This window comes from Hyperolius riggenbachi, chromosome 4, assembly GCF_040937935.1.
Source record: "Hyperolius riggenbachi isolate aHypRig1 chromosome 4, aHypRig1.pri, whole genome shotgun sequence".
In the NCBI taxonomy this organism is placed as follows: domain Eukaryota; kingdom Metazoa; phylum Chordata; class Amphibia; order Anura; family Hyperoliidae; genus Hyperolius; species Hyperolius riggenbachi.
Window position 1 is genome coordinate 466,371,572 of NC_090649.1, and position 17,953 is coordinate 466,389,524.

At 48.8% G+C, this 17,953-nt stretch overlaps 1 protein-coding gene across 2 annotated transcripts in view; it reads left to right on the plus strand.

Moving 5' to 3' along the window:
- Positions 1 to 17,953, plus strand: part of AIDA (axin interactor, dorsalization associated) — an 84,787-nt gene that overhangs the window by 57,447 nt on the left and 9,387 nt on the right. For both annotated transcript variants that reach the window (XM_068279683.1, XM_068279682.1), the window contains exons 4-6: positions 3,994 to 4,048; positions 7,380 to 7,443; positions 13,061 to 13,167. In XM_068279683.1, coding sequence (XP_068135784.1) covers positions 3,994 to 4,048; positions 7,380 to 7,443; positions 13,061 to 13,167 — 226 coding nt within the window. The remainder of the gene's footprint in view (positions 1 to 3,993; positions 4,049 to 7,379; positions 7,444 to 13,060; positions 13,168 to 17,953) is intronic.

Consider the following 17,953-nt stretch of genomic DNA (forward strand, 5'->3'; position numbering starts at 1 on the left):
TCCATCTTTCCATAGTTATATTGTATTACACAGGGCGACTTTTTGTCAAAGTCAGCAGCTGCATTCAGCAGAATAGAGCTGCTGACACTGGGGAAAGTGTCATCCTGTGTAATACAATATAACTATGGCTTGATGGATATCATTTTAAAGCTCTCTTTCTCCTCTTTCTGACGACACCTAAATCGTTGCCCTACACCTTTTAGTTTTTTCTATTTTCGCGATCGAAATTGCGGCCGCGGCAATTTCAATCGCGAAAATAGCGAAAACTAAAAGACGTAGGGTGGTGGTTTATATATCATTGGAAAGAGGAGAGAGAGCTTTAAAATGATATACATCTTTCCATAGTTTCTGCACTGCTCGGAGTCCCTTTAATATCTAAAAATTTCCAGTCTTCAGCACAGCAGGAGTTGTAAGTCGGAGAATCGTCGGGCTTTAGTCCAGGAAGGGGCGGCTTACACTGCTACATTCGTTTTTTTTTCTGCTTTCAAAATCTTATTTTCAAATTACATTTGTTTTTTCGAAGCAGGTTATCCGAGCGATGAAGCTCCGTGTTCTCCCCAGAATTTTTTTCCAGCTGGGTGGCATACAAAAAAAAAAAATTAGCCGGGTGGGTCACACGGGAGAATACAGGGCCGGCGCTTCTCTGCTTACTGCATAGGAGCCGGGTGATCACCAAAGCCAATGACAGCCGGGTGCTCACAAAAATTAGCTGGGGAGAGCCTGGGGAGAACTTTGGGAGCTGGGTGCCGTCATGGCAGCAGTGCTATGCTGCGCGCTCCGCGTAATGGTAATTCAGGCTCCCGGCGGTTGTTAGGTCCCGAATTGGTATGTAGCGCCGCCGGGGAGTTTAGCAGCACCAGTGAGAGCCGTCCTGCGCCTCTCCCCGCGCCGAACTGAGCAACGCCTGCACAATATGCACTTTTTTTTTTTTTTTTTTTTTTTACATCTATCAAATGCAAATAAATCTTACTTTCTACGCCCATGTGCAGTTTTTTTATTTGTGTATTATCCCATCCCTCCCACCTAGCTAACCAGTCTACCCGTAAAACATCTACTTTTTCCAGTCTCCTTCGAGGGTCTTCAACCTGTCAGGATATCAAGTTAAGAAAAAAAAAATGGTAGCAGGACACCATTCAAACAGTTAACGTGGACCTGAACTCTTGCACAGGACAGCGGGAAAACCGTGAGAAATGCATCCTGTACATATATAGAGAGTTTAGCCTGTCTAATCCCCCCCTCCTCTGTGTCTTATCACCACTGCAACTTGATCTCTCGGCTGTGTCAGTTCAGGAATCTCAGCAGAGCAGCTAATTTGTAAACACAGAATGTTAACCCTATGGCTGCTTTGATTAAAGCAGGAAGTAGACACACTGCATATTTTTTGCAGGATTGGTATAAGCTGTAACAAAAGAAATGTTTTCCTTTAAAGGTCTATTGGGCTGTTGCGTATAACAGCATATGCCATTGAGCTGCCTGACGCAGCTATGCAGAGCGGCACAGGGAGCTTGTTTATATTTACCTGCTCCAGCCGGATCACTTCATTTCGGTGCTGAAGCTGGGCGCCCCATAGCAGCAATGCTGCGCTGCGCGGGGCGCGTAGTAGTAATTCAGGGCTCTGGTGGCTGCCAGACCCCCAATTACATCTCCATCCGAGTTGCGACAACTCGGAGAGGGAATAGTATTAACGCCGCCTCAGAGTTTAGCGGCAGTGGTGAGAGCCGTCATTCGGCTCTCTCCGCGCCGAACTAAGTGGCGCCAAGTTAATATGTATTCGATCCGTCCGGCTGGACTGGCTTCTCCCCTCTTCATCCACCGGCAGCGCTGCACTCCCGGCATCCTCTGCGGAGTTCTGATCACATGATATGACTTTTTTTTTTTTTTTTTTTTTTTTTTTTACTTTGGTTCCTCTTTAATTCAATTTGACTTCAACCTCTGTCTTTTGTAGGATCAATATTTAATGCAGTAAAGGGGTGACATTCTCTTCTCTGTATACTCAGACTGAATAAAAACCTATCCAGTTCCAGCCTATCATTACTTTATGCACGTTTCCACCAAAAAAGCTTTGGGTTTAGGCATTCATGTGTGGCCAGACTTGGCTTAAAGGAGTCATCAGGGAAAAAATGAATAAAATAAGTGCTACTTACCGGGGGCTTCCTCCAGCCCCAAGCTCCCAGCCTGTCCCTCGCAGCAGCTCCCTCCCGGTCCCCGGCGATGACGTCAGGGCGACCTCCAGATCGGCCTGTACTGCGCCTGCGCGAGCGGCGCTGTCAGTCACAGCCACGTGGGCCGGAGAGGACTGCGCAGGCGCAGTACTTCTACCCCTCCCCCCTTTCCCATGAGAAATCTATTCCTTTTCACAAACTGATCATCAGGGGGCTCTGTGTGGCTGATATTGTGGTGAAACCCCTCCCACAGTGTGATGTCAGGACCATTTTTCTGAAATCACACTGTGGGAGCCTTGTTGCATTGTGGGAAATAACAGCTGTTTACAGCTGCTTCCAACTGCCAAAAAAAGCAAGCGGCATCACCTGCCAGCAGTAAAATTGTCACCATGTGATAAATGTCAGAATGTAAATCGGGGAGCGGAAATATTTTACAATGGGCAAACACTGACTAAATCATATTATACATAATGTAATAAAAAAAGTGTTTCATTTTTAAAATTCTTTTCACTGGCGTTCCTCTTTAAAGGGAATGTCCGAGCTGCAAAAAAATTAACCTACTTACCCGGGGATTCCTCCAGTCCCTGGCAGCCGCTATGTCCCTCACCGCAGCTCTGCTCTCAGACGCTGGCTCCTGGTCCCCGACTGTGCAGAGGCAGACTTTGCAAGGTCGTCCTCTAGTGCGCCTGCGCAGTACACCGCCTACAACGTGCGAGTGATTGACAGTGGTGCTCGTGTAGGCGCAGTAGAGGTCAGCCTCTGCACCGCTGGGGATCGGGAGCCAGCGGCTGAGAGTGCGGGACGTGGAGGCTGCTGGGACTGGAGGAAGCCCCGGCTTTTTTTTGTTGTTGTTTTTTTGCAGCTCGAACATTACCTTTTAACCTCCTGGGCGTTACGGACGAGCTCAGCTCATCCAGTAACGCCGCAGTGCATTGCTCAGGCCCTGGTTGGCCGATTTGCACAAATTTTATTTTCAAACACGCAGCTAGCACTTTGCTAGCTGCGTGTTTGTTCCGATCCGCCGCTACCCGTCGCCAAAGAGGGGGCCCCCCCCCTCGCAGACCCCTTGTGCAGCCTGGCCAATCACCGCCAGGCTGCGCTATGGAGTGGATCGGGACTCCCCCTGACGTCATCGCGATCCTCGTCATGGCGATGGGGGAAGCCCATACTGGAAATCCCGTTCAGAACGGGATTTGCTGTTGGGTATTGGTGCGGTACGTGGGAAAGCAAAGGGAGGGGGGGGGGGGGAGCATGTAGCTAGCGCTAGGCTAGCTACATGTTAAAAAAAAAAGCTTCAAAAACCCTCCCGCGCCCGTGCGCCGCAATAAATCAGACCGCCAGGGAGGTTAAAGAGGAACTCCAGTGAAAATAACGTAATTAAAAAAAGTGCTTAAATTTTAAAATATTTCTTTACTGTATAAATTATTTAGTCAGTGTTTGCCCATTGTAAAATCTTTCCCCACCCTGATTTACATTCTGACATTTATCACATTGCGACATCTTTACTGCTGGCGGGTGATGTCACTGGAAAGATATGATGCATTTTTGGCAGTTGTAAACAGCTGTTATTTCCCACAATGCAACAAGGCTCCCACAGTGTGATGTCAGTACCATGGTCCTGACATCACACGGTGGGAGGAGTTTCACCACAATATCAGCCATACAGAGCCCCCTGATGATCAGTTTGTGAAAAGGAATAGATTTATCATGGGAAAACCAAGGAGGCATCAGCTACTGATTGGGATGAAGTTGAATCCTTGGTTTTCTCTTTAATTTATCTGCATATAATATCTGGACAATCATGATCTCTTCTCTTTTTTTTTTTTTTTAGTCCACACAGTCCCAAGAAGGGTTCAAGCTGGAAGATATCAAGAAACTAGAGCCAGGTACGTGTATTGCCGATGGTCACCTCGTGTTTATTTTTTTTTTTAGTAAGATTTGGTGGGGGCTAGCATCCACCAGGCCCCTGGTCTCTCTCCACGCCCTAGTCAACTGCCTAGGTTTGCCTTGTGGATGATCCAGATCTGCATTGACCAATCAAAACTGCATGTGTGTGCACACCCTGCCTCTGCTTCTTGGGTGTTAATAGTTAATCTCTCAGCATCACAGTGAGCTTCTATACAGAGTAAGCGATCACGGCTAGCAGACTGTTAGCCGCGATCATTTAGGGACACTTAATAGACTGCCACTGAGCAGAGACAAGAAACATTCAATCTACTTTGTAAATGTTTAAATATAAAATAAAATCCTGGGATGACTAAAAGTCATTTTTAGGAGTAGGAGGATAAATATAATTGTTTATCTCATCAGTTTATTTTCACCTCTGGTTCACTTTAACCACTTGCCGACCGCCCATAGTGAGATGGCGGCAGCAAAGTGGCATGCCCAGGACCACGTAACGCCAATTGGCGTCGGGACCTGGGACTCTCTCTGGCCGGGCATCCACCGGCAATAGGCTCCGCCCACCCGTGACATCAGCCTCTTTCGGAAGCGCCGGCGGGTTTTTAACCCCTCGATCCCCACAATGGAAGCGTATAATACGTTTTGTAATGTATAAAAGTGTATTATACAGGCTGCCTCCTGCCCTGGTGGTCCCAGTGATCGAGGGAGCACCAGGGCAGGCTGCAGCCCTCCCTGTCTGCACCCAAGCACACTGATCTGCCTCTCTGCCTCCTGTCACCACCTGTCACCCCCTTGCACTCCTATCCATCAGATCAAGCCCTAATCTACCCCCCTGCGGGCTTCTGATCACCCGGCCAAACCCTCACCTTTTTTTTTCTGATCACTGCTGGTACGACTTAATTGTGGCTGATACCAACCGTTATGCCACACACTACGCAACCACCAATCCAAGAAGCTACTATGCCCAGCCTTTTCGGTGGAAACCACTCCAAGTTTCCGAATGTAACATTTTTTGGGGCCTTCTCCTTAACATGGGTCTAGTCAAAAAGAATGTTTTGTGGTCTTATTGGTCTACGCACCCAATACATCACATGCCCATGTTTTCTGCTGCCATGTCCAGGTCACTATTTGGGAACATCCTGCGCTTCCTGCACTTCAGTGCCAATACAACCTGTTATCTAAGAGGCAACCCTGCTTATTACTGGTTCCACAAAGTTCAGCCCCTCATAGACCACCTGTCATCAAAATTTGCAGATGCTTATACCCCTGAACAGTCCTTTTTTGAGGCATTTGGATTCTAGACTACTCCTCACGGTTTAGGGCCCCTAAAATGCCAGGGCTGTATAGGAACCCCACAAGTGACCTCATTTTAGAAAGAAAGACTCCAAGGTATTCCGTTAGGTGTATGAGTTCATAGAAGATTTTATTTTTTGTCAAAAGTTAGCAGAAATTGATTTTTATTATTTTTTTTTTTCACAAAGTGTCATTTTCCACTAACTTGTGACAAAAAATCAAATCTTCTATGAACTCGCCTAACTGCGCTAAGGGGCCCAAAGTCCAATGAGTACCTTTAGGATTTCACAGGTCATTTTGAGACATTTGGTTTTAAGACTACTCCTCACGGTTTAGGGCCCCTAAAATGCCAGGGCAGTATAGGAAACCCACAAATGACCCTATTTTAGAAAGAAGACACCCCAAGGTATTCTGTTAGGAGTATGTTGTGACAAGAAATAAAATCTTCTATGAACTCAAGTTAGCGGAAATTGATTTTTATTGTTTTTTATTTTCACAAAGTATCATTTTCCGCTAACTTGTGACAAAAAATAAAATCTTCTATAAACTGATAGGGCCACCATATCGATATTTTTTTTTATTTTTTTTTATGAGCACCTTTAGTGTCTGTCTTCAGTTTAGTCTCCGGCAAAGGTTTCAGAGATTAGCAATGATGCTTGTGGTACTAGTGGCAGGTAAAAGACAATGGCATGAAGCGTATTCAGACCTGGTTGATCTTATGAAATATCACAGGAAGGCCTTGTTCGCATTGTGTTCTGTTCGCGTGCCCGATAGCATTTGGCGCTTGGGCGGGCGATTCGTTTTTGTGCTAAGCGTTTTTTCCCGAGCGGTTTTGTAATTCACTCCCTGACGCAAGTCAGGAAGTGAACTCTTTGACCCAGAAAATAATAAAGTCTTGTAAAAGTAATACCTTTTTAATTGCTAACTGATAAAGGATGCAAGTTTTCTGGGATCTAGTCCCCTTCTTCAGGGGTATTTCCAGATGTTAGCTGAAGTAAAACACTGATGCAGGCAAATGGTAAACGTCGGCCATCTATGTGTTTACTAGTTGCCTGCATCAGTGTTTTACTTCAGCTAACATCTGGAAATACGCCCGCAGAAGGGGACTAGATCCCAGAAAGCTTGCCTATCAGCTAGCCATTAAAAGGTATTACTTTTACAAAACTTTATTCTTTTCTACCTATATAATTTTTTTGGCTACCTATATAATTTTTTTGGCTAACACAGTACAGAAACATTTTTACTACTACCCGGAAAAGAATAAATACAATGCATTTATTAAAAACGTGAATGCAATCGCTGCACAAAGCGATTTGCGTTTCTCCTATACTTCCAATTGAGGCGGAATCTCTTCAAAAATAGTCCACGCAACGCTTTGCTGCCCACACAGCGCACGACCCGCGCTGATATGAACCTTCTCATAGACCTTTATTGCACTCGGTCGGGGGGAGTCTTTAAAGGGAACCAGAGACTAACAGTACTGAAAAAAATGAAAAAGATTTTATACATACCTTGGGCTTCCTCCAGCCCCATAAGCCTGGATCGCTCCCACGCTGCCGTCCTCCGCTGCCTCTATCGTTGCTACCGGGTCCCGTCACTTCCGGCAGACGCGGCCAATTGTACGCAAGAGCAGGGACTCCCTCCATATCCTTGCGCATGCGCCTGCGTAGTATGGAGGCGCATGCGTAAGGATATGGAGTCCCTGCTCTTGCATTGGCCGCGTCCGGCGCAAGTGACGCACTGCGCTTGCGTCGACTGGCCGAAAGTACGGGACCTGGTACCGGCGGATAGAGGTAGCGGAGGACGGCGGCGTGGGAGCGATCCAGGCTTATTGGGCTGGAGGAAGCCCCAGGTATGTATACAAGCTTTTTCCCAATGTCTCTTGCTCTCTTAAAAAAACAAAAGCACGCGAGGGAGGGAAAAATTGAGAAAACGCCTGCAGTGTGAACTTGCCCGAAGGGTCTTCTGTCTTTGTAGCATTTTTGTGTCAGTAAATTGTGGCCTTTTTGTTCCTTTTTCTAGTCCTAGACAACCTCCTCACCTACAACAAAGAATTTCCCTTCGATGTTCAGCCTGTCCCGCTGAGGTAAGCCGCATACTGCAATCACTGGAATACACGTATTGTCCGTAGCATTGCCTGCATTGTATTCTGCTGATATAATGCTGCGTCATTTCCATCCAGCCACAGAATCTGTTAAAGTACACCTGAGGTGAGAGACCTATGAAGACTGCATATTGATTCCCTTTTAAACGATACCAGTTGCCTGGCTGTGCTGCTGATTTTTCATGCGTCAGTGGTGTCTGAATCTCACACCTGCTTGTTCAGTGTCTATGGCTAAAAGTATTAGAGGCAGAGGATCAGCAGGACAGCCAGGCAACTGTATTGTTTAAAAGGAAATGCAGGCGTTCTCCTACTTACAGTGGGCTGCCTGTGTAATATGGCACCCGCCATATTGCCCCCCCTCAGGTGGGATTTATTGGTGCACCATAAAGACCCCTGGTGTGTGTGTGTGTGTGTGTGTGTGTGTGTGTGTGTGTGTGTGTGTGTGTGTGTGTGTGTGTGTGTGTGTGTGTGTGTGTGTGTGTGTGTGTGTGTGTAGTGTGTGTGCACTGTGTGTGTGGGTGGGTGTGTGTGTGCGGTGTGTATGTGTGCGGTGTGGTGGTTGTGGTGTGTGTGTGTGTGTGTGTGTGGTGTGTGTGTGTGTGCGCGCGCGGTGTGTGTGCGCGCGCGGTGTGTGTGCGCGCGCGGTGTGTGTGCGCGCGCGGTGTGTGTGCGCGCGCGGTGTGTGTGTGTGTGTGTGTGGTGTGTGTGTGTGTGTGGTGTGTGCTGTGTGGTGTGCGTGCGCACGGTGTGTGTGTGCGTGCGCACGGTGTGTGTGTGCGCGCGGTGTGTGTGTGTGCGCGCGGTGTGTGTGTGTGCGCGCGGTGTGTGTGCGCGCGCGGTGTGTGTGCGCGCGCGGTGTGTGTGCGCGCGTGCGGTGTGTGTGTGTGCGTGGTGTGCGGTGTGCGGTGTGTGTGTGTGTGTGTGTGTGTGTGTGTGTGTGCGCTGTGTGTGTGTGTGTGTGTGTGTGTGTGTGTGTGTGTGTGTGTGCGTGTACGGTGTGTGCGCTGTGTGGGTGGGTGTGTGTGCGCGCGCGGTGTGTGTGTGTGCGCGCGGTGTGTGGTGTGTGTGTGTGTGTGTGGTGTGTGTGGTGGTTGTGGTGTGCGGTGCGGTGTGTGTGTGTGTGTGCGCGCGGTGTGTGTGGTGTGTGCGTGTGTATGTGTACGGTGTACTGTGTGGTGTGTGTGTGTGTGTGTGTGTGTGTGCGCTGTGTGTGTGTGTGTGCGCGGTGGGTGTGTGTGTGCGGTGGGTGGGTGTGTGTGTGCGGTGTGTATGTGTGCGGTGTGGTGGTTGTGGTGTGTGTGTGCGTGCGGTGTGTGGTGTGTATGTGTGCGGTGTGGTGGTTGTGGTGTGTGTGTGTGTGGTGTGTGTGTGTGTGGTGTGTATGTGTGCGGTGTGGTGGTTGTGGTGTGTGCGGTGTGTGTGTGTGTGTGGGGGGGTGTGTGCGGTGGGGGTGTGTGCGGTGGGGGTGTGTGGGGGTGTGTGTGTGTGTGTGTGTGTGGTGTGTGCTGTGTGGTGTGTGTGTGTGTGCGTGCGCACGGTGTGTGTGTGCGCGCGGTGTGTGTGTGCGCGCGGTGTGTGTGTGCGCGCGGTGTGTGTGTGCGCGCGGTGTGTGTGTGCGCGCGGTGGGTGTGTGTGTGCGGTGGGTGGGTGTGTGTGTGCGGTGTGTATGTGTGCGGTGTGGTGGTTGTGGTGTGTGTGTGCGTGCGGTGTGTGGTGTGTATGTGTGCGGTGTGGTGGTTGTGGTGTGTGTGTGTGCGGTGTGTGTGTGTGTGGTGTGTATGTGTGCGGTGTGGTGGTTGTGGTGTGTGTGTGTGTGTGCGGTGTGTGTGTGCGGTGTGCGGTGTGTGTGTGTGTGTGTGTGTGTGTGTGTGTGTGGGGGGGTGTGTGCGGTGGGGGTGTGTGCGGTGGGGGTGTGTGGGGGTGTGTGTGTGTGTGTGTGTGTGGTGTGTGCTGTGTGGTGTGTGTGTGTGTGCGTGCGCACGGTGTGTGTGTGCGCGCGGTGTGTGTGTGTGCGCGCGGTGTGTGTGTGCGCGCGGTGTGTGTGTGCGCGCGGTGTGTGTGTGCGCGCGGTGTGTGTGTGCGCGCGGTGTGTGCGCGCGGTGTGTGTGTGCGCGCGGTGTGTGTGTGCGTGCGGTGTGTGTGCGCGCGCGGTGTGTGTGTGTGTGTGGGTGTGTGCGCGCGGTGTGTGTGTGTGTGCGCGCGGTGTGTGTGTGTGTGTGCGCGCGTGGTGTGCGGTGTGTGTGTGCTTGTGTGTGGTGTGTGTGTGTGTGTGTGTGTGGTGTGTGTGTGTGTGCGTGTACGGTGTGTGTGCGCTGTGTGTGTGTGTGTGTGTGTGTGTGTGTGTGTGTGCGTGTACGGTGTGTGCGCTGTGTGTGTGGGTGTGTGTGTGTGCGCGGTGTGTGTGTGTGTGTGTGTGTGTGCGGTGTGTGTGTGTGTGTGTGTGTGTGTGCGCGGTGTGTGTGTGTGTGTGTGTGTGTGCGGTGTGTGTGTGTGTGTGTGTGCGGTGTGTGTGTGTGTGCGCTGTGTGTGTGTGTGTGCGTGTACGGTGTGTGCGCTGTGTGTGTGGGTGTGTGTGTGTGCGCGGTGTGTGTGTGTGTGTGTGTGTGTGTGTGTGTGTGTGCGCGCGCGCTGTGTGTGTGTGTGCGCGGTGTGTGGTGTGTGTGTGGTGGTTGTGGTGTGTGTGTGTGTGCGCGCGGTGTGTGTGGGTGTGGTGTGTGCGTGTGTATGTGTACGGTGTACTGTGTGGTGTGTGTGTGTGTGTGTGTGTGTGTGGGTGTGTGTGTGTGTGTGTGTGCGCGCGGTGTGTGTGTGTGTGCGCGTGCGGTGTAGGCGGTGTGTGTGTGTGTGTGTGTGTGTGTGTGTGTGCGCGCGTGCAGTGTGTGCGCGCGTGCAGTGTGTGCGCGCGTGCAGTGTGTGCGCGCGTGCAGTGTGTGTGCGCGTGCAGTGTGTGTGTGTGCGCGCGCGTGCGCGTTTTTGTGCGCAGTGTGTGTGCGCGCGCGCGCAGTGTGTGTGCGCAGTGTGTTTGTGTGTGTGTGTGTGTGTGCGCGTGCAGTGTGTGTCAGTGTGTGTGTGTGTGTGTGTGTGCGCGCGTGCAGTGTGTGCGCGTGCAGTGTGTGTGTGTGTGTGTGTGTGTGTGTGTGTGTGCGCGTGCAGTGTGTGCGTTTTTGTGCGCAGTGTGTGTGTGTGCGCGCAGTGTGTGTGTGTTTGTGCGCAGTGTGAGTGTGTGTGTGTGTGTGTGTGTGTGTGTGTGTGTGTGTGTGTGTGTGCGTGCGCGCAGTGTGTGTGTTTGTGTTTTGAGAAGGGAGGGTAAAAGGGCATACTCGCCACGGTTGTGCTACACAAAATAGACCATACGTAGATTATGTACTATACAGAAATGGATACAGATACTGCCTCATTGTCGAGTCAAAAAGTCACTCCCCCCGTTGTGTCCATGTGACTAAAGGGGAGTGGTTTAGGCTGACTGGGAGAAAACTGGCAGATCTGAGGTGAAGATCAGGATCTGTAAATTGGTGATGCATGTATTTTTACTGCTACATTTATAATATATATTCTTTACAATTTTTAGTTAAACAAATAATTTCTTGTATCACTAATTGAATTGTTTTTAAAGAGAATCTGAAGTGAATCTGAAAAAAACAATAGAACTTGCCTAAAGAGAGGGAAGGTTCTGGGTCCTGCAAAGCCTTCCTGTTCCTCTTACGGTCTCCTCCTTCCAGTTCTGTCACCCCCTTTCAAATCTCCCGCCATGGGAGGATCCTGAAGTCTTGAGAGCCCTTGGGGGGGGGCAGCTCTGTACTGCACATGTGCACAAGAAAGTGTGCTTGCGCATGCACAGTACTGAGTGGCCCGTCTGCGGGAGCACTCGGGCTCACAAAGACTTCTGAACCTCCCACAGTGGCAGTTAGCAGAGGCAGTTAACTGGGGAGGAAGCGCAAGAAGGAACGTAGGGCCCAGGAGAGGAATGGGAAGGCTCTATAGCAGGACCCCAACCTTTTCCGACCCGGGGACCACTTTCTGACCAAATATTTCTCCGGGGACCGGTAGAATAGTGCCCAGTATAGCAAGTATAGTGCCCAGTATGGGTAGGTAGTGCCCCAGTATAGCGCCCTAGTATGAGTAGGTAGTGCCCCAGTATAGCGCCCTAGTATGGGTAGGTAGTGCCCCAGTATAGCGCCCTAGTATGGGTAGGTAGTGCCCCAGTATAGCACCCTAGTATGGGTAGGTAGTGCCCCAGTATAGCACCCTAGTATGGGTAGGTAGTGCCCTAGTATGGGTAGGTAGTGCCCCAGTATAGTGCCCTAGTATGGGTAGGTAGTGCCCCAGTATAGCGCCCTAGTATGGGTAGGTAGTGCCCCAGTATAGCGCCCTAGTATGGGTAGGTAGTGCCCCAGTATAGCGCCCTAGTATGGGTAGGTAGTGCCCCAGTATAGCGCCCTAGTATGGGTAGGCAGTGCCCCAGTATAGCGCCCTAGTATGGGTAGGTAGTGCCCCAGTATAGTGCCCTAGTATGGGTAGGTAGTGCCCCAGTATAGCGCCCTAGTATGGGTAGGTAGTGCCCCAGTATAGTGCCCTAGTATGGGTAGGTAGTGCCCCAGTATAGCGCCCTAGTATGGGTAGGTAGTGCCCCAGTATAGCGCCCTAGTATGGGTAGGTAGTGCCCCAGTATAGCGCCCTAGTATGGGTAGGCAGTGCCCCAGTATAGCGCCCTAGTATGGGTAGGTAGTGCCCCAGTATAGTGCCCTAGTATGGGTAGGTAGTGCCCCAGTATAGCGCCCTAGTATGGGTAGGTAGTGCCCCAGTATAGTGCCCTAGTATGGGTAGGTAGTGCCCCAGTATAGCGCCCTAGTATGGGTAGGTAGTGCCCCAGTATAGTGCCCTAGTATGGGTAGGTAGTGCCCCAGTATAGCGCCCTAGTATGGGTAGGTAGTGCCCCAGTATAGCGCCCTAGTATGGGTAGGTAGTGCCCCAGTATAGTGCCCTAGTATGGGTAGGTAGTGCCCCAGTATAGCGCCCTAGTATGGGTAGGTAGTGCCCCAGTATAGCCGTCCCCCAACGCGGCTGCCCTTACCTTAGCCAGCGGCCACTTCCTCTATATTCCCTTCTGCCCATGTAACTGATTCACAGCAGCGTGCCTTGCGGCTGCTGTGAGGAGGCAGGAAGCAGGGCAGTGGCTTCCTGTAGCGGTAATGTGTATTGCCATTGCTATGGGAACCGCTCTCTCCTGCTTCCTGCCTCCTCACCGCAGCCGCGGGGCGCGCTGCTGTGAATTGGTTACACGGGCAGGAGAGGGGAATACAGAGGGAGCGACCGCCGGCTAAGGTAACAGCAGCCGCGGTGGGAGCACAAGAGGACAGTCCCGCGGCCCAACTGCAAACGTCCCACGGACCAGCAGTGGGCCGCGGACCGGTAGTTTGGGACCCCTGCTCTATAGGATCCAAAGCCTTCCTCCTCCTTAGTAAAGTAATGTATCTTTTTTTTTTTCTTCTCCCAGTTACACTTCAGCCTCAATTTTAAATGCAAATAAAATTGCGTCTATACTGTGGCCTTAATGCATCACTTAACTTTATGTATGGCTGTGCCCTCTGCTCATGCCCAGGAGGATCTTGGCCCCTGGAGAGGAGGAGAGCCTGGAAGTGGAAGCAGAGGAAGAGGATGGCGGCGCTGGAGTCGGCTCCCCAGACTCCTTTCCCATCCGAGTACCGGGTAAGAAGGGGTCATGGGAATGTTTCTCCTTAACGACTGACAGGAATTAAAGATTTATATAATTGTTATGGATGGTGAATGAGATGGTGGTAATTCAACTTTAACCACTTCAGCCAAATAAATGGACGAGTATACACGTCCAGTGTAATTGTGGAGATTGCACCACCAGTTTGCTACTAAATGGGGCACATGTGGTATAATTTTATCCAGGACGAGTTGTAGAATACATTTTGGTGCGTTTTAAAGCTCGGACCCATGTCATATAAGAAATGGGTAGGGACAAACTCAGTGCAACATAAAAATAAATTTTCAAAAATATAATAAACCTTGGTAAAGTATTAGTATAGCTACACAAGACATGTGCGGTAACATTTTAACCATAAGTAGTAGAATACATTTTAGGATGTTTCAGGTCCAGTGCACACCAAAAACCTCTAGCAGGTCTGCAAAACGCTAGAGGTTTTTGAAGCAGATTTTGGAGCGATTCTAGGCATGTTTTCTAAACATGCCTAGCGTTTTTTGGAGCGTTTTTGTGTAGCAGATTACAAATCTTGTTACAGTAAAGCTGTTACTGAACAGCTTCTGTAACAAAAATACCTGGAAAATGCTCTGATCTAGCGTTTTTCAGAGCGGTTCTCCACTTTCCTGTACTTTAACATTAACCTCCCTGGCGGTAACCCCGTGTGTGACACTGGGTAAGCTGCCGGAGGGTGCCGCTCAGGCCCTGCTGGACCGATTTACATAATTTTTTTTGTTTCAAACACGCAGCTAGCACTTTGCTAGCTGCGTGTTTGGTCTGATCGCCGCCGCCGATGCGCCGCTACCCGCCGCGATACAGGCCCCCCCCCCCCCCCCCCGCATACCCCTTGCGCAGCCTCTATGGGGTGGATCGGGATTCCCTGTGACGCCGGCGACGTCTATGACGTCACTCCGTTCGTCGCCATGGCGACGGGGGAAGCTCTCAAGGAAATCCCGTTCAGAACGGGATTTCCTTATGGGCAAGCGGCGCCGGCGGCGATCGGTGGGTATGGCGGAGGGGGGGACGCCGCAGGGAGGGGGGAAGCATGTAGTTAGCGCTAGGCTAGCTACATGCTAAAAAAAAAAAAATAATTTGAAAAAAACCCTCCCGCGGCCGCGCAGCCGCATTTATCATACCGCCAGGGAGGTTAAGGCAGAAACGCCTCAGAAATCTAAAAACTGCTGCAGCCCGTGAGTTTGTGGAAAAAACAACCCGCTCTGGTGTGCACCAGCCCATTCACTTTCATTAGCCAAGCGGTTTTCCCCCTGCAAGCGTTTTAAAAAAACTCTTCAGAACCGCTCTGGTGTGCACCAGCCCTTGGGGTTAAGGGCTATGTTTTGTGTGTTCTTTTTAGTAACAAACTGAATCGAAAGCAATAAACATTTTGTATATTCTGTACCAAAACCAAGACTTGTAAAATGAAAACAAAGTAAAAAGAATATAAAATAAAATAACTATATTGTTACTTTAGGAACCTGTCTTTTTAAATATGTATGCCATGAGGGTATATTACTGTTATTTTTGCAAATAAGGTTTTGTAATCATCGATGGTGTACGAGAAAGCACAAAACAGAAAAAAGACACCCTTATTTCCAAATACAATATTGTCACCATACAGTATACATTTTACTAGGAACGTAGTCTAAATGCTGTAATAACCAGGATGGATTTGCAAATAACATTTGTGGGTTTAAATTATAGTTAGCTGTGTATTGTAAAGCTATAATGGATGTAAATAGAGAAAAGTGTGGGGGTTTTTTTCCTCCAATTTTTCCATTTTTCCCCTTTACAATGCATAGAAAATAAGATAATTATCAAACTATATTACTCACTAAAAGCATAATTTGTCCTGGAAAAAAACAATACATAGATCATTTAGGTGTGATAAGTAGTCATAGAGTTATTGGCAAATGAACGGCAGCAGCGCTGGTATGTGAAAATTGCTCTCGTCCTGAAGTGGTTAAACTATGGCAGGGACATTACGCTATGACTGTAGTGGGGATCAGATAGTGAGCTCCTGTGAGGACAATCAGTGACATGACTATGTACTCTGTAAAGTACTGCAGAAGATGTAACTATATACTGTAAATACACAGCAATCTTTGTAGTTGCATGCAGATGGTCCTCATGTCTCACAGCCCTTTAGATTGGGCATTTTGCTTTTTTGTGACGTTGGGGTTGATTTATTGAGACTGGCAAACATAAGTGATCTACAGACATGGGACACTTGACTGGGTCATATCAGAACATAGCAAGAATTGACGCGAGGTTGAAAGGTTTGAGTTTATGCTGTTGCAGTCGAATGCATCACCCACAGAAAGAACTCTACTCCAAAGTCTGTATACATGGTTACATTTTTTTTAACTTAGAGGTGATGCTCCCAAATGCTCCCATTAGATTTGGTTGTAAAATTGCTGCAAAATCACTTTGTACAGCGATTGAAAAGTGATGCTTCGTATTGGAGTAAAACACTCCAAAATGCTGTCACCATGATTGCGGTTTTGGAAAATCACAATCATTACTATGGTATGCCCTCTATTGATTTTCATTACATAGTGCTTTTGGAATTGCTGGCGATTTCAAAGCACTGCTGAGCGCTCTCTAGTGAGTCCCAGGCCAAAAATGGGCTTAAAGAGAACCAGAGCTAATGGAAGGAAAAGCTGTTATACATACCTGGGGCTTCCTCCAGCCCCATACGCACAGATCGCTCCCACGCCGCCATCCACCGCTGCCCGCAGCTATGAGAATCGGGATCCCGCTCTGCTGCCAGTCAGAGCCAGTCTAGCGTAGCAGAAGTGCGCTCTTTGCGTATCTCTGCTGCAGTGTATGGAAAGATACGTAGAGGGCGCATTTCTCCTGCGTAGCTGGCTCCAATGACGTCACTGACGGAAGCCGGTTCTCCTAGATGCAGACAGCGGTGGATGGCGGCGTGGGATCGATCAGCGCGTATGGGGCTGGAGGAAGCCCCAGATATGTATAACAGCTTTTCCTTCCATTAGCTCTGGTTCCCTTTAAAGGACACTTAAAGTGAGAGGTATATGGAGGTTCCATATTCATTTCCTTTTTAAAGGACTCCCGAAGCAAAAATAAACTAATGAAATAAACTATTGTATCTGATCTGTCTTCCTTCTCCTAAAATGACTTTTTAAGATATTACACAGTTTTATTTATTATATCTATGAACTATTGATCCTATTCATCTCTATCCTGCTCTTAAAAGCCATTTTCTGCTAGGAAAGTGTTTTATAGTTGGAATTTCTTATCAGTGAGGGCAGAGCCGGGACAAGGTCCTCCAACACCCAAGGCTGAGACACCAAAGTGCGCCCCTCCATCCCTGCCACCCCAGCCGTCACACACTGATTGCTATTAGACTAAGAGGAGCCCCAGGGCCCACAACCTCCCCAACACCTTAATCTCTAGTTATCTGGCCTGCAGTCACTGCCATGTATCCCCTTTTCTTATTTCTTTCTGCTTCAAACACAATTAGGAATGACAGCTGAATCATTTTTGCGCCCCCTCCTACACTGCGCCCTGAGGCTGGAGCCTCTCCAGCCTATGCCTCGGCCCGGCCCTGAGTGAGGGTCACACTGTAGTCACTTCCTTTCTGAGTCAGGACTGAGTCAGCCACTTACATACCTGATATTTAACTCTTTCAGGCAGATAAAGAAAAAATGGAACACAGCATAGGTATTTGTGTGCTAGGCACTGTACATATACATGTCTATCTCATCATGTCACATGTCACTTCGGGTATCCTTTAAGTAGCAGTACCAGTTGCCTGGCTATCCTGCTGATCCTCTGCCTCTGATACTTTTAGCCACAGCCCCTAAACATGCATGCAGCAGATCAGGGTTTTTTGACATCATTGTCAGATCTGACAAGATTAGCCCCATGCTTTTTTTTCTGGTGTGATTCAGACACTACTGGAGCCAAATGGATCAGCAACGCTACCCGGCAACTGGTATTGTTTAAAGGATACCACAACTGGCATGTGGCATAATGAGATAGACATGGGTATGTACAGTGCCTAGCACACAAATAACTATGCTGTGTTCCTTTTTTTCTTTCTCTGCCTGAAAGAGTTAAATATCAGGTATGTAAGTGGCTGACTCAGTCCTGACTCAGACAGGAAGTGACTACAGTGTGACCCTCGCTGATAAGAAATTCCAACTATAAAACACTTTCCTAGAAGAAAATGGCTTCTGAGAGAAAGAAAGAGATAAAAAAGGGGGAAATTCTTATCGGTGAGAGTCACACTGTAGTCACTTCCTGTCTGAGTCAGGACTGAGTCAGCCACTTACATACCTGATATTTACCTCTTTCAGGCAGAGAAAGAAAAAAAGGAACACAGCATAGTTATCTGTGTGCTAGGCACTGTACATACCCATGTCTATCTCATTATGCCACATGTCAGTTGTGGTATCCTTTAAAAGCAAATAAATATGGCAGCCTCTGTATTACACTTACTTCAGTTGTCCTTTCAAAGTTATATGGCTCCATGGACTGACTGTCTGTCTGGTGTGTGTCACATGATTATGAAGATAAAGAAGGGTACAGGGATGGGGAATGAAGGTTGCAGCATTGTGTTAGTTATGGGGAGCGATATATTCGTAAAAAAAAAAAAGTTGAAGTAGTCTTTATAAATTTGACTAAATAATGGAATAACTTTACAGCAAGTCCATTTTCAGATATGACTGGAGTTAGGGTTGCAAACTTGAGTTCCAAACTCACTAGATCCGCCCCGCTGTGATAATCCTGCTGTGTGAT